Source organism: Oryx dammah, unplaced genomic scaffold, assembly GCF_014754425.2.
Source record: "Oryx dammah isolate SB20612 unplaced genomic scaffold, SCBI_Odam_1.1 HiC_scaffold_2, whole genome shotgun sequence".
NCBI classification, from domain to species: domain Eukaryota; kingdom Metazoa; phylum Chordata; class Mammalia; order Artiodactyla; family Bovidae; genus Oryx; species Oryx dammah.
The window spans coordinates 127,447,703-127,465,298 of NW_024070186.1; the positions used below are offsets into that span (position 1 = coordinate 127,447,703).

General features: G+C 36.3%; 1 protein-coding gene across 1 annotated transcript in view; it reads left to right on the forward strand.

The window, feature by feature from the left end:
* Positions 1–17,596, forward strand: part of GBE1 (1,4-alpha-glucan branching enzyme 1) — a 302,682-nt gene that overhangs the window by 268,428 nt on the left and 16,658 nt on the right. The window contains exon 14 of the mRNA XM_040226994.1: positions 1,338–1,468. Coding sequence (XP_040082928.1) covers positions 1,338–1,468 — 131 coding nt within the window. The remainder of the gene's footprint in view (positions 1–1,337; positions 1,469–17,596) is intronic.

Sequence of the window (17,596 nt, forward strand, 5' to 3'; positions counted from 1 at the left end):
CTAATGACAAAAGCTCCACATGGAATCCATTTTGGAAATTGCTGTGGAAACATCTTAATTGTTTTGACTGTTTTTTCTTTATATAAATAATTATGCTGTCATAATGAAACTACTTTGACAACATGGAGATTTCTTTATTCTTATTTTTCCTTCCTTTACTGGTCTCTAACTTGTCATTTCAATAGATGCCATTATACCTGCATGCTGTTTTGTATTTTTCATGAGGCTGACTCTCCTCTGGAATTAAAGTCTCAGTTTTTCAATAAGTCTTAGAACATGTAATTAACAGGTGAAAATTTTATACAGGCTTTTTTTTTTCCCCACTTTGCAAAAATTAGCATATAGTATGTGTTACTTATAATCCATTTACTTTTTACTGGTGCCGTTTTAAATTATTGTTGATGTGTTTTTACTTTGGTGTCTCTGATTTTTTTTTAATGGTTGAACAAAGGTACTTATACATTCAGGAAGATTGGCTACATGACACGAATGCCCTAATCGCATTTATTCATAGTGCTGTTTCCAGAAGAGAGAGCAAAATGATGCTCCTTTTCAATAGGAACAATGTTGAATACCAAAAGGCATGCTGTTTACTCTAGAGCCTTAGCTCACATTTCTAAATTACCAAGAGTAGTGCTGCTGACACGCATGGAAATAAGTCCTCTCAGAGCTGGGGCTAGAAGTGGGTAGGGTTGAAAAAGCAAAAGCTTCTCACTGCCTACTGTAAAATGTGATGTAGAAAATAAGAGAGCTTGTAGATATTGTAATTGCTTTTGAAACTCTCTTTCATTAGACCAAAAGAAAAAATAATGTAGATTGTCAAGGCGTTTTGGTTGCTTTTGAATCTGACAAAACCATGCAATACTATTAAGTTTTTAAGAAAAATTCAACTTCAAAAATCTGGATATAATAACAGTGTTACAGTATATTTTGAAAAATAATTTGATGTGCCTTCACATATTAGTCTAGAGACTAAAACAAAAGTCTTAAAGAAAATTCACTTATAAGTAGTTCTAATATACTTACTCAGACACACACATAAGTGCTTTCTGTATAACACGGTACTGTTTTTACTTAAAACCTAATCCTGTGTTTTGTTTGAGGTTGGCAATTGGTTGGTGAGATTTATGTACTCTTTAAGCAATGTTTGAAACTGCTGTTGGCCTTGATATGGCAAAATTTCAACAGGTTCAAAAAATGTAACATGCTAGCACTTTCATTTTTGGCTTAATAACAAGGCTGTTAATAAAGACAAAAAAAAATACTTTTTGTAAAGAATTTACTTATAGCAGCATCTGGCTATTATTTGTATATATTCTATGTGTTAATTCTTCCAGGCCCATGTGAGTGAAAAGCATGAAGACAATAAGATCATTGCTTTTGAGAGAGCTAGTCTTCTTTTCATCTTCAACTTTCATCCAAGCAAGAGCTATACTGATTACCGAGTTGGAACAACATTGCCAGGAAAATATCCTTTTTGTTACCAGTGAACATGACTGTCATTCAATTTTTATTACATCATAGAGTGTAAGAAAGACTAATGCTGATCTTGGTGACAGTAGCTCTCAGTTTCTTCATCTGAAAACTGAAGGACTTGAAATAGTTAATGTATCTTTGCTCAGTTCAGTTACACTAAAGTAATCCTGTACTCCATTCTGGCTCTAAAAAGTATGATTATGAACATTCTCTTAAGTAATATTTTAATTCAATGTGTAGTATAGGAGGTGACTGTTGTTTATTTTTATGAAAATATTTTATAAGTTGCCGCTGAGAGTCATCTCCTTTCCCCTCTCCATGGAATACGTGAGTAAATGGTAGTTGTAAAGATGGCCTCCTTCTCTTTTCTTTTTCCTGTCTTCCAAAATACAAGACATAGCTCACTTTTTGCGGGGGGTCTGAACTGATAAGAAATCAGGGCATGAGAGATGTAAGCAAAGGAAATATCAGGGAGAATGTTTAGATACTGTGTACATTCACTTACTCATCCATTCATTCATTTCACAGATGTTTTATGAGCACCTATTTATTGAACACCTGCATGCCAGCCCTGTGTGAGGTGCTGGAAACACAGGAATTTTCCTGGCAGATACAGTCACGGCCTTCATCGAACTTTTAAACTAGTGAAGAAGACAAATATTAATCATTTGAAGTATGATCCTTGTTACGAAATGAAACATGCATGTGTTTGAAAGAGTTTAGGACTTACCCAATCCATGGGAAAAAAGCAACAGATTCAGGATGTAGTAATAACAACCCAGCGCAGATTTTTAAACAAGCAGGAGAAAGAATGTGTTCTTCCCCTGAAGCCCTGATAGTGATTAATGTCTGCCACCGGAGGAAGATGCCTGATGCCAGCATGATCTCTTACGAGCCAGGGTGTCTCTAGCTACAGTAAGAGAAACCCCCCTATTCAACTGGCTCAAGCAAGGAAAAGTGCATTTTGCCGAACAATGGAAGCCCTGAGGTCAGGTGACTCCAGCACTGTGACAGTCTCATCAGGTTCCCTGGTCCACTGGCCTTCCCACTTCCAACTCTCAGGGTGCCAGCAGCGTCCAAAGGGTGTCACCTGATAAAGTTGCAAGACAACAGCCTTGGTTCCAAATGTCACCTTCAGACACAACAAAAGGCAAATAGATTTTATGGTTTTTAGGAACTAAGTCACTTTAGCAAATTTCCTTTGTATTCCGTTGACCAGAATTCAGTCACTTATCCCCAGAGAAGTGTCTAGGGAGGAGAATGCTTTCCTCATGAGTAGCTTAATCAGGAATTACCCCCTGAGTCTCCAGGAAGCGACCTCCTTGGGGAAGTGGTCGTCCAGACAGAATGTTTCTCTGGCCGTAAGGAGGGAAAGGCCACGATGTCCGATGAGTAGCAGGCTGGTGCTGCTCAGGGACCCTGGTGCTGCTCAGGGACACTGCAGGTAGTGAAAGATGTTCCCTGTCTTCTCTCCGCTCCTCCCCAATCACCCCATCCCCTAGGACATCAGAGCCTGTAGGAGGGAAGGCTATTGCTGTGGCTAAATATGCCCCAGTTAACACAGAGACTGCTCAGATCATGGAAATCAGTGTCATGGGGTTGTCTGCCCTGTAGAAGAGCTGTACTATTCAGGAGGCAACTGTTCTTACCATTTCCTTGAAGAAATACAAACAACTGCTAGACATGTAGCAACTCATACATAAGCCTTCTCAGCGACAAACTGCTCAAGTATTAAACCCTAGACTAGATCCTGCTGTATCTAATAATGGCATATAATCAAACTGTAATTTTGATTATTATTAGACCAAAATGCACTTACAGAACACTTGGGATCTACTGCAGTGTTTGGTAGTTAAGCACTGCCCTTGACCCTAAGTCGGAGAGAAGAGATTTGTAAATCCAAGCTAAAATGTAAGGCACGATGCAGTACAGGGGATAAGGCAGGAGTTTTCCATGGGACAACAGAGGGGAAGTAAAAGAAAAAGAAATAAATGTGAGGGTGGGGGTGGAAAGAGAAACAGAGGTTGAGTAATTGATTGACTAATGAGATTTTTAAGCCTATATCACAGAGAGAGAGAGACAGAGATGATTTGTAGACTAATTGATTAAGAAAAGACCTTAAAGCCTGGACCTTGAGAAATGGATAAAATTATGGTAGAAAAAATTGAGGAAGGCCATTCCTGCTGTTGGAAATCATAGCCTATACTTAGATAATGGACAGTACAATAGATTAATTGGGAGAATGATGACCCAAAAAGTACTTGGAGATTAAACTAAAAAGATATATTATGATCACATAATAGAAGATTTTAATTCCCTTTTAACTAGTTTAGGGTTTTGTTTTTGGTTTTTGGTTTTTTTTTTTGGAGTTTCATTAGGATCACTAACAAATGGAAATAATGGAATTTCAGTGATGTTGTTTAAGAGAAAAGCTTGGCTTAAGCTACACTGAACTCCTGTCTGAAGTCTGTGTGATTTAACAAATATTATTAAATGAAATATATATAATAATATAATATATTTTATTAAACAAAACCCACCCAAAAGTTAATTTCATTTCGTGATACAAAGTTACACTGTACGTGAAAGTCTAGTTTGGCTTTGATACACCTTGCCACAAATTGAATCTTTCAAAACTTAGCAATTTGTTTAAATGTCTAAAAGCACCTTTTATACAGAATTTTTCCATTTTAATAAACACTGAACACTTCATATTAGCGACCACAGAAAATATACACATTATGTGTTGTAGTGATATACACATCTTGGAAAATTGGGCCATATCTTCATAGAAGGCATAGTTGCAGCCTTAGTCATCTGTTGCACCTCTAAAAGAACTTTGAAAATATTGTTGTTTCTTTTTTTACAAGGATTTTGTCTCCTACAGATCTGTGTCCACTTGGGCCTTTTTTACTCTGGCTGCCTTTCTCATTCCTCCCTTTCTGTCAACACGCGGTAACTAATTCCCATATGTTATTGCCTCCTCTGAGGACATTTGCATTTTAATAACCAGTCTCCTTGAATACTCAAAAGTATGCTGGACCTAATGAACTAGATATCTAATAGAATATTTTTTAAATAATGAGGTTTTTTTTTTTTTTTTTTTGGAGGGAAAGAGAGCAGGAGAGCATTTCCAACATACCTGAGATCATACTTTCTAATTAGCTACATATTAATACTGTCAGCCTTAAATCTTAGCTTGAAATTATAAAATCTTCTGGATTTTGTGATGGCTTGTACTCTGATGACCCAGTTCAGTGCAGAAGTCCCATCTATATATTCCTCTGCAAATCATAGCTGTCATTAGGACACTTTCCAGTCCTATGACTCTCACTGTTTCACAAGGTAAACAATTCAAGGTTTGTTTTTTGTTGTTGTTTTTTTAATGTAGCCTTACATGTCAATGTATTATATCTGTACTCTGGGGCCAATGCCTGTTCTGCATGACAGCTATTCAGATCAAAAAGGCATTTAAGTTGTTCCTCACAATACCACCTCTCCCTGGTCTTCCCTCTTCCAGACCAAAAATACCTCTGGTTTCTTTAATAGATTCTTGTGATGCTTTCCAGACCTGTTAGCATCATGTCTCTCTTATCAAAATATACCCAGTATTGTTCACTTTCCTCTTTGTTGTGCTTCCAGAACTAACAGCAGAATATTCCAGATAACGGTCTGGCAAGTATGGCATGGAGTGCCCCATTACCTCCTCTTGTCTTGAGACTGCTCTCTCTCATCAATGGAGTTAAAGTTACACCAGCTTTTCTGGCAACCATCACATTTTTTGCTCTTATTCACATTCATATAAAAAGTTTTAGTTTTCTTTTCTGTGTACTTGTATTATGACATATCTCCCTTACTCTTTATTTATTCAGCTAATTTAATTAAAATCCCAAATTTAATATTGAGCATGATTTTTACCTCTCACTTGTTAATAGACAAGATAAAAGAGTACAAGAATATTAGTGATATGATTGTACCACCTTCCCTAAGCAGTAGATAGATCTCTTCTTTCAGCTTCTTGTTGTTCCTTGCTTAGCTTACACAGTCCTTTTTATTATCCTTAGCATTGTACAAGTCTCATTTCTTTTTGGTCTTTCATCTTTCTGACTTTATCCTTATACCTTTAAACAACATTGTAGTTCAGCATTATGGAATCATTTCTGGAATAGGAAGTGCAAAAATACTGGTATTTCTATGCTGTAGTTTCTGACTTTACCAAAGAATTCTATGCCATTGGTATTTCCAACTACTGAGCCAGTGAATTGAATACAGATTTCCTCTGTGAAGGATCCACAGAGGCAAGATTGGATGTGTTAATCAAGTCAAGAAATTCATCAAATTTGTAATTCCCAGGAAAGCAGGATTTGGTACTGGAACAAATTTAAAGTTTCTAAAGAAGTCATTTGAACTTCCTCTGTCACTATGAAATATAAACCTGCAGTTGGTAGCACGTCTGAATTCTTGAATAGTTCCATTTTTTGAACCTGTGTATCCTGTATATCAAATAGCAAGACATCAACTTTCACTCATGTCTGTGTAGAATATGAGCTGACTGTCTTTCCAAGAAACTGTTGTAAAGGGAGCTATTTTGGGGGCAATGCCAGGCAGAATAGAAGCAACACTTCAAGAGTACTTTCAGCTGTCACTTCAAAATAAGATGATAAATTTGGAAGGTTGAAGGGGCATCTACTTTGTATTACTAAGGTTTTGAACCCAGTCTTCATGGTGACTACTAAAGGACATAGTTTGGTTTCTGCAAAAGGAACATGCAGGATTATTCTAGAAAACAAAAAAATAGCAACAGTAAAATCACTTTGCTGGTGCACTGTCTCGCATTTGTCTTTCTATCCACTAATCTTCAGTGTAATAGTCACCAGTGTTCTTCCATTCAGTGGATAGTAATGTGAGTAAAACAGAACTGAGACCCAACGTACTGGCTAAGGAGGTACATTCACAGTTACATGCTCAGGGAGACAAAATGCTGTATGATGTGGTATATTTGTTTATGATTTTACATTGTTTAGCTGGGTAGAAAGTGCAAGTGAAAGTGAAGTCACTCATTTGTGTCTGACTCTTTGTGACCCCATGGACTGTAGCTTACCAGGCTCCTCTGTCCATACGATTTTCCAGGCAAGAGTACTGGAGTGGGTTGCCATTTCCTTCTCCAGGACATCTTCCCAACACAGGGATTGAACCCAGGTCTCCTGCACTGTAGGCAGACGCTTTACCGTCTGAGCCACCTAGAAAGCAACATAATTCCCTTTATAGTATCAGAAGCAGTATTTTATTTCTGTGGTCACATTTCTTCACTTAGACCATTATCAAATCAATGTTGAATCAAAAGGAAGACTGCTAAACCCTGAAGGACAGACTCTTTCTACCCAGCTAAACTCTCTCTAATCCATTTTGAGTAACACAAATGATGATGCCTCATTTTGAGGGATGTAGGGGGGGAAGTGTGGGTATAGGGGATCTCTTTTGAGGTCCTTCTGTTTGCTAGCCATTAAAAAAAAAATCTAGTTTAATATTTCTAGGTGCCCTGTAAGGTAGGTTGTGTTAGATTCATGTGACCGAACAGGAAATGAGGGCTTTATGTAACTAACTTCCTCCAGCACACGACTGGTGAAGGACGAGCAGTGTGTTACAAAGCCCATGTTCTTCCTCTTTCTGTCCATTCATGGTGCATACATGTGGTCGATGGTGGCAGTAACAGTGACATGAGCAATGCTGATTTATTTCTGTAATGTTCAAAGTGATTTTGTTATAGTTCTGAGACAATAGGCAGCATGAGAGAATCATACACAATCTCATGGCATGAGCTTTTCTCCCATCAGTTCTGTCAGTACCTCACCATCACCCTCTACAAATTTTTCCCAACAAATTCTTCCCCATGACCCCTGTCATCATCATCCAAAAGAAAAGGAAAAAAAAAAAAACAGTATTTTTAAAGAATAAAACATGAAGTAATTGACTCAGGTCAATTACTGTGATTTCTCTTCATTCCGGAGGAGAATATAAATGTGCTGTAGTTCTTTGTTCAAAGTGAGACTCTTCTGGTACATCACGTCAATTAAGTTTACTGTGAAATATTCATGTAAGTATTAAGCCCTCATAGATCATTTATAAAGTATCTGTCTTGGTAGATACAGATTCTTATCACTCCAAGAGCATAAACAACACCAGTATCAAATGTTTTCAAATCTTTTGTCAGCATGCTGTTGAGGTGGGTGTGGGAATAATAGTGTAATAGCAGCCCCCTTTCCAAATGGCTTTTCAAACTGTTACAATACTGCAATGTTTAGAGGAGTGATCATCAAGTATGGCTTGTGAAGACTATGTGAATACAGGCCAAAAATATTTAAAACTAGGGGAACAGATGAGTAAATAGTTGGATCTGACTCAAGATCTTTGCAATATTTTCATTAAACTGCTGCAAGATGTACTTTTTAAAATGTAAATTCAGACACTGACATTTGCAACCTGTACACAGAGTTTCGTATGAGCAAATAAGGTCACTTGGATGATTCACTGAAGTGTGATCACTGAAGGCAGAGACGTGGCTGTGAGTTGCTTAGTTTACAGGAGCCTTTGAAGCATGGTTATATAACATTCTGTGTTTATTAGAATCTGGGCTTTGTGCAGCAAATAAAAACAAAGTACTTAATTTAGAATTAGCTAGATGGCCACATTCTATTCAGATTTGATATGTAAAGGTTAATTTCTGGACTAAAAATGTAGAGCTTAACATTATACTTTTCCACATTTACCAAGTTTTGATTTAAAAAATTTTTTAAAGAAATATGTGTTTCTGATAAAAGATCTATATAGTGACTTTGAACACATTTGCATATGTGAGGAGAGAGAAAGTGTGTGCTTTTCCCCTGTGTGGCCATATAGTGATGAAGCTCTTTATGTGCACAGGGACAGATAATCCTACTAACAGTGCTATGTTTAAGACCCTCTTTTTTTTCAGTAGCTTCACTATGGATATATACTCATGGCCGTGGTTCTCCTTCTTTAGTTTCAAGATGAAAGTGATACTGCTAAACATTACCTAGAGGTACTTTCAGTAATTTTTCATTGTTAAACCTAGTCCAGAAATCGCTGAGATTTAATGATAATAACAAATGTGTAACCCCACCTCCACTGGCAATAAAGAGCCTATGATTTGGCTTCATTTCTCTACTCAGAAATTTGAGATGAAGCACAAAGTAAGAAAAATATTTTGTAACTGATGTAACACTTCAAGATTGGCTTAATATATATTCATAAGACTATAGGCAGTAATGAATAATGAGTGAGCCCTTACTACACACATATGTTTTTAAATTTTTTTAGTAACTGAGTGCTATTCAGTGTCTCAGTGCTTCTGAGACATTCAACACCATTTCTGTTTTTGGTTCATAGCTCAATTGCTCAGTGATGGTCTCCTCTGGTTCCAGGAATTCATCTAACAATAGCTCAGTCAAGATTTCCCTTCTCTGTTTCTTGTCCTTCTGGGTAATAAGGAAATCAGAAATACTATTGCATTCTATAAAAACAGTACATTCTCCCCTGCGAGTTCTATCACTAATAAGGGGAAAACATTTGTTCCTAGCATACTTATTTTTACCAGTGTGTGAAAGGAGGTATTCAGTTCAGTTGCTCTGTCATGTCTGACTCTGTGACCCCCATGGACTGCAGCACGCCAGTCTTCCCTGTCCGTCACCGACTCCCGGAGTTTGCTCAAACTCATGTCCATTGAGTCGGCGATGCCATCCAACCATCTCATCCTCTGTTGTCCCCTTCTCCTCCTGTCTTCAATCTTTTCCAGCATCAGGGTCTTTTCCAATGAGTCCATTCTTTGCATCAGGTGACCAAAATATTGGAGCTTCAGTCCTTCCAATGAATATTCAGGTATTATTATATGGAAATTGACTCCAAGATACTCAGTAAGACTGAGTATCTCTTTTACCTGCATATTAGCAATTATATTTTTACTTGGAATGTATGAGGTAAATATAAAACTAAATTGTTGATGGAAGGATGGATGGATGGATAGATGATGATGAAGAGAGAGATGGGCAGATGAGTGGATGATGAATAGATGGATGAATGGACAGATGGATGGATGGATGGATGGATAGATGGAGGATAGGACTCTCTCAAGGTGGAAAAGCTCTGAAGTTGTTTAAAATTAATTAAGACACAAAGATTTCTATAATTCATTGCTTTCCCCTTAGAACAGATATTTAATTAAATGGTAGAAAGGAAAAAGTTGATAAAACATTATTAATTCCATACATCATGATTTTGTAGAATTTAAAATTATGGAGTCTGCTGTCAGAATACTTGCTGAACAGACTTTCATAATAAGATCTACCATCTATTCCAAACTTTTTACATTTTGCATGCTACAAGCACTTTACACTTACTATCTCATTTAGTAATTTTTTTTCCTTTCCTGTGGAATAGCATTGCAAACTAATGGATGGAAAGCCACAATGAAACATTGGCCTGAAAGGTTTCATATCTGGCTTTCTTTTTAAATAGTCTTTTATTTAATCAGTCCAGAACAGATTGTTCTCTTCTATTTTGAAAAATAAATTATATTTATCACCTTTATATCTGATAGACAATTTTTTAAAATAGAGCATTCATTATCTACAATAAATCTCTAATACTGAATGTTAATTCACCTTTTACTTCTGGACTCTGTAGAAATTAGCACCCCCCCCCCCCCCGCCTTTTTTTTTTTTTTTTTCCCCCACTGAATATCTCCTGCCTACAAGAAAGCTGCTTGGTTCTTCTGTAAGTGAGATATTTTTATTTTCACCATTTTCTATTAAGCTTTTCTAACTCAGAATCTCACAGGGTCAAACTGAGGGCTCAGTGTTTCATTTAAATGTGAAAATGGTACCATGAGTATTCCACAAGATTTCTTAAAATTAATCCATGATATAATTACTGATTCCCTATAACTGTTTAAAGGCTCCTAAGGATATATGGATGCTATAGCCAAAAGAAAGTTATCTTTTTCCAGAGAAAAGTAGAAAAAGTAAAGCCATGAACAATGTGTTCTCAGAAACAGTGGTTTCAGTTATAACCCTGTGTAAGAACCATTTCTTGTTCTATTAATGTGGTATCTTACCCTAATAATGGAAAAATGCCTAATTCCTATTTTATTTGTGAAATTTATCTGTGAAACTTCCTGATATTCTTGGTAGTTATATGATATGAACTGTTGAATAAGGAAAGCATTCTTTAGATGTTATCAAGTAAAATTATTTAATTAATGAATGTGTAACTTAAGCCGGTCATATTACCTTTCATTGTTGTTGAGTTGCTGTGTCCAACTCTGCAACTCCGTGGACTGTAGCCCACTAGGCTCCTCTGTCCATGGGATTTCCCAGTCAAGAATACTGAAATAGGTTGCCGTTTCCTTCTCCAGGGGATCTTCCTGACCCAGAAATTGAACCCGCATCTCCTGCATTGCAGGCAGATTCTTTACCACAAGGGAAACCCCATTACCTTTTATTGGCAGACAATAAATGTCTATTATAGGAACACTAATTAAAACAAAGTTATTTTCTGTCTGTAAAATTATAACCATTACTGTAATTTTTTCTGATAAGTGCTTTATTATTTTTGTTTTTGTATGCTTAGTCACTTCAGTCATGTCTGATTCTTTGCAACACTATGGACTTAGCCCACCCTCCAGGCTCCTCTGTCCATTGAATTTTCCAGGCAAGAATACTGGAGTGGGTTGTTCCAGGGCATCTTCCTGATCCAGGGATCAAACCCACGTCTTGGGTCTCCTGCATTTTCTGGCAGAGTCTTTACCACTGTACCACAAAGGAAATCCCCTTTATTATTTAGGGAAAGTCAATTATCAGTCCACTACTTTTGCTTCTAACCCTCTTCCTTTTTGTCCAGTTAAGGAAAGCAAAGGGAAAATTAGTTTCTATGGTGGTAGCATTCTTTTCTGATTCTGAAACATTCTTTTCTTCAGTTTATTTTCTTACCCTAACATTTTTATCTCACAAAAGCTCATGTTACTTGTATGATAGTAGGTGTTTCTGGGTCTCATATTTGTAAAAATTGAGAAATATGCTCTTATTACTTTGTTGTTCAGTCACTCAGTCACGTCTGACTCTTTGCAACCCCATGGACTGCAGCACTCCAGGCTTCCCTGACCTTCACTATCTTCCAGAGTTTGTTCAAACTCATGTCCATTGAGTTGATGAGGTCATCCAAACATCTCTTCCTCTGTTGCCCCCTTCTCTTCCTGACTTCAAAATTTCCCAGCATTAGGGTCTTCTCCAATGAGTCCACTCTTCACATCAGGTGACCAAAGTATTGGAGCTTCAGCATCAGTCCTTCCAACGAATATTCAGGACTGATTTCCTTTAAGAATGACTGGTTAGATCCCTTTGCTTTCCAGTGGGAATCTAAGCGTCTTCTCTAACACCACAGTTCAAAAGCATCAATTCAGGCTTCTTTATGGTCCACCTCTCACATCCATACATGAGGAGTGGAAAAGCCATAGCTTTGACTAGACAGACCTTTACTGTATCTGCTTTTTAATATGGTGTCTGGGTTTGTCATAACTTTTCTTCCAAACATCAAGCATCTTTTAATTTCATGGCTGCAGTCACCACTTGCAGTGATTTTGGAGCTCAAGAGAATAAAGTATGTCACTGTTTCCATTGTTTCCCAGTCTATTTGCATGAAGTGATGGGACCAAATGCCATGATCTTATTTATTTGAATGTTGAGATTGAAGCCAGCTTTTTCACTCCCCTCTTTCACTTTCATCAAGATGCTTGTTAGTTCTTCACTTTCTCCCATAAGGGTGGAGTCACCTGCATACCTGAGGTGATTGATATTTCTCCCAGCAATCTTGATTCCAGCTTGTGCTTCATCCAGCCCTGCATTTTGCATGTTGTACTCTGCATAGAATTAAAATAAGCAGGCTAACAGTATACAACTTTGATGTACTCCTTTCCCAATTTGCAACCAGTCTGTTGTTCCATGTCAGTTCTCGCTGTTGTTTCTTGACCTGCATACAGATTTTTCAGGAAAATTCCTCAGAAAAAATTCTCTTTCAGAATTTTCTGCAGTTTGTTGTGATTCACTTAGTCAAAGACTTTCCCATAGTCAATAAAGCAGAAGTAAAATTTTTTTTTAATCCTCTTGCTTTTTCTATGATCCAGTGGATGTTGGCAATTAGACCTCTGATTCCTCTGTTGTTTCTAAATTTAGCTTGTACATCTGAAGTTCTCAGTCTACTCTTGAAGCCTCACTTGCAGATTTTTGAGAATTACCTTGTTAGCATGTTAAATGAGTGCAACTGTGCAGTAGTTTGAATAATCTTTGGCATTGCCCTTCTTTGAGACTGTAATGAAAACTGACCTTTAAAATGCAGTACTTGTTAAATAACTATAAAAATAAATAATTAAGTCTACATAGAATTCGATTCAAAATGTGCCAGAGTTTTTACTCATTCAATTGTGTAAGTTATCTTTATGTTTGACTATCACAGCCAAAACATTTGTTGATTTTGTTTTGAATTGTACAAAAATGCACTTTGCAAAAACAACTCAGCAGCTTACTCTTTCCATGTGTAATTCTCTTCCACATCTGCCTAGTAAGATTAAACCAATATGATGGGTTTATAGATGCTTGTAAAGTACTATGCTAGATTTATTATACCCCTGGGAAATACATATATTAACAATCACATAATGTGAGTTTATAGCTCTTTCACTCAATGTTTTTGATGCCTATGGAGAAATGTTTACTTTGAACCTTTCCCCTCACAATGCTTAACCTAGGGAAAATTTTGATAGGCATGGGCTATGTGCCCAGAAGTGCTCCAGAATGACGCGGCATAATGATGCATGTTTGGGCACATAGACACACACATCCACAAACTCCAGTAGGCTTTGCTTGACACTTTCTCCAAGGAAGCTAGCTCAGCGCCTTCTCATTTACCTTTCTAAAGCACTGAGTAAGCCCTAAGGTATTAGATTTTCTATTTGGTCTTAAAAATTAAAATACAAAGAAGCATATGTATTGACTATGGTAGTGGTGGTTCTTAGTCACTAAGACATGTCCATGTCTTATGATCCCATGGACTGTAGCACAATAGCCTCCTCTGTCCAAGGGATTTCCCTCACAAGAAAATTGGTGTGTACCAATATATTGATGATTCATTACCACTAATAAGTTCTGATTTCAAATATATCAAAAGGATGTTTCTGCTACCAACACTAAATGAATCAGCCTTCAGATGGTTAAGTATTTTAATGTTCATTTACTTTGCAGACTTTAACTGGCAGATGGTGGTAGAGTGACAGAAAATATTATACCTAAGTGCATATCTTGGCCTTGCCAAATTTTATATATATATATATATATATAATGTACATATATATGTGTATATATATGGTTTCACAAGTCACTGTGATGTTCAGTGCTTAAGTTCAGTCATCTGTATAAAGAAAGCTCACCAGTCAGGTTGATAATACAAGTCTTTGAGTATATGTCAGCTTTAGTGAACATGTAATCATTTACCCACTTCAACTAAGAATTATATAAAATGTCTATCTCCAGGGCTCATACCAATCAGTTATTCACTTGAGAACTAATTGCTTCAAGCTGACATGCATTTGTTTAACTGTTGTGACTATTCTAAAAAGAAAGAAAAAGAAATCTTTTAAAATGTCTCAAGTAAAACTTTATAATGAAGTGGCATTGTGTTAAAAGTTATATTGTATAGATCTGTACAGATAAAACAAGGGAAGAAACTCAAGGTTGTTTTTTATGACTGAAGTAGTATTAAATTATTTCTTAAAGTTTAGCAAAACTACGCATAGATCAAAACCCAGGGAGGAGACTGCAATAGGAAAATAATGCAAAGAAGATCCACTCAGTAAATATGCCAGGTATTAATCCAGGTCCTAGGTAGAGGGGAGGAGGGGCGTGTAGAGAAGGACAACTCTCTTATAGAGATCTATTTAAATTAAAGAAAGAGAACAAATATAATAATTAAATTTATAGGATGATGAAAGTGGATAATGCTATGTTGAAAAATTGGGGCAAATGCAAGAGGGTATGTTGTGTGCTTAGTCGCTTAGTCGTGTCTGAATCTTTGCAACCCCATGGACTGTAGCCCACCAGGCTCCTGTGTCCATGCAATTCTCCAGGCAAGAATACTGGAGTGGGTTGCCATGCCTCCCTCCAGACGACCTTCCCAACCCAGGGATCGAACCCAGGTCTCCTGCATTGCAGGCAGATTCTTCACCAACTGAGCCACCAGGGAAGTGTTTAATTTTCAGTTAGGATGTTCAGAGTAGTCTTCTCAGTCTTTCTCAAAAGCATGAGGATCATTAAAAAAATAAAATAAAAATTTTAAGTGTGTAGTCTTCAAAGAGGCCAAGATACTGTCCAGTTAAGCTTCAGTGTTCAATCTTTTTAAATAACAGGGAAATTGTTTAGATTCTAGTGAGAATAGAGTCATGGAGGAAAGGAAGGGGAATAAAGGTCAGAAAGAAAGAAAGGGCCAAGTTGGATTAAAAAGTAAGAGAGTAAGTTGACATACTTTTACATTTTTCATCACTTAAGCTAGCAGATGAAATGGTCCAGGGCCAATAATAATAATAATACTATAAAGAGCAGCTAATAACTTGGGCACTTTTCCCAATGCTAGGCACTCTGTTAAGCATTTGATGTACACTGTTTCTGTGAATCCTCACAGTTACCCTCTGATATATTATCCCAGTTTTAACAACGAGAAACTTAGCTTTAAGGAAATTCAGTAACTTGCTGGAAGACACATATGGTTGGTAATTAAGAACTCAGACTAGAATTTAATTGTTGGACCCCAAAGCCATGCACCCACTGTATTTTACTGTTGTAGGAGGCTTTCTCCTATTCTTGTCTGTCTGCATGAAATGGCTTAGATGATGCTTACTTATGCTTGCAATTCTCATTATTTTTCAGGAATTTTGAAGTTTCCAATGATCTTCTCCCTTTATATATATTGCATAGAACTCAATTAAAGGCTGTATTAACATAAGTTTGAGTGAAGATGTTTCTTTATAGCCTATGTTAAAATTGAGTTCAAAAGCACAATATATTTGTAAAAAATGTTGCATCTGCATGGTCAAAACTCATTTTGACGAGAAAGCATGTGTTTGAAAGATGTATAAAAATCTGTTGTTTTTCTCTTTTGCAGTTCTCACTAGCTAATATTGCTTCATCAAATAATTGAATTTATAAGTTCTTTGGATAATCCTTGGGGCTTCCTTGGGCATCTCAGTTGGTAAAGAATCTGTTTGCAGTGCAACAGACCCGGGTTCAATCCCTGGGTCAGGAAGATCCCCTGGAGAAAGGAATGGCAACCCACTCCAGTATTCTTGCCTGGGAAACCCCATGGACAGAGTAACCTGGTGAGCTACCATCCATGAGGTCCCAAGAGTTGGATAGGATGTAGCAACTAAACCACTACCCTTGGCTAATCGTTAATGGCACAGGCAAAGAGCAACAATTTTAGAGGGTAGTTAGTCTATAAGTGTGAGCATATTTTTTTGTTATTTTCTTTTCTTGAGTTACTGAGGAAAAAAATGACATTTTTTAGTTCAATTATATAATCTTCTAGGACAAAGAAAAGTTCCTAATTAGGTTCGTCAAAGAATTCTGTAAAGTATTTAGAATAATATCCTTATTTGCATAGAGAAATATGTAGTGCTCAATATTTTATATTATCATTTGATTTGCTGTTACTGATGTATGTCATTAAGCATGCCTAAGAATAAACTAATAATTTGCGTGAAAATGCATTTCAAAAAGCATAGCAATCCATTAATTAATGTGGTAGATTATATTTGAGTTCCTCCTCCTTTGAGTTTGTTTTATTGCTATTCTGCATTGTACAGTTTCTAAGAATGTATAATTAAGGAAGTAAATTTGCATGGACTAGAGTTTATTTTTTAGGCTAAAGTCAGAAACCTGTTCATGAAAGAAGCACATCCTAAACTATACTATAAATATACTTTTGTTTTGAACTTAATTAAAACAAGTGGTTGTCATTTAAACTTGTAATGAAGACAGTGTTCACAAATTTGAATTCATATATAGCTCATATATTGAATTTGATCCTTTTTGCAAAGACAATAAAATATTAATGTAAACAATAAGAACTTTAAAAAATATATTGTACTCTTAAAGGGAAGTTCCATTTGCCTTTCATTATAATTTAAAATATACTTTGACTATATTCAGTAGTAAATTTCCTATTTATTTTTATATTACCCTCTGTTTTAATTTTATTTTAGAAATATTATAATATTGTAGGAGTTTTTTAAAACTAAAGTTAGGTAGAGAAAAAAAGCTAAATGGATATTGTTATTGAAAGTAATATACTCATAAATGCCCACAGCCATAAAATAGTTTCAAACAAATAATGAAAATATCAGAACTTACTTCCAGTGGTGAATATTTAAGTCGCTATATATTCTAGTTGACAAAGCTAAAGACAGAAATGCCTAAATCAGACACACACATGCACCTGCCTCGCTCTAACACACATATACATCCATAAAATATACAGCAGCACTAGTTTTTGCTACTTCTGTATTTGGAAAGAGACCAGAGAGAGCAAACTAAAGGTTGTCATTTATGACCTGGTCTATGGTTCAGGACAATAAATGAGGTATAATTTAAGTATACTTATGAAATAGAGGGGCAGATCTATTTGAGATGCTATACAGCCAAAATGCTATACAAGATTTGTGGCAATAAATTAAATTCAATTTATGAAGCATAAAAGGAGGAACATTACGTTAGAACACTGAGGCAAGTCTTGTGCTGGCTAGTTATCTTTAGACTGTTAAAAACATGAAATTATTTTTATTTTCTACCACCTGTTCTTAGATTACCAGATGTTTGTTTACAGTTCCTTAGAATTTTATACCTAATGTTTTCTTCCTTTGATAATACATTCTCTCTGCTAGGATCACTTAACTCCCAAAAGTTATTGCAATCATAATACTGTGGGTGGGTTGATTAAAGAGTCATATCTGAAAATAGCATACCTAATTCATATGTTCTAAGTGTACATTTTTTGACATGTCAAC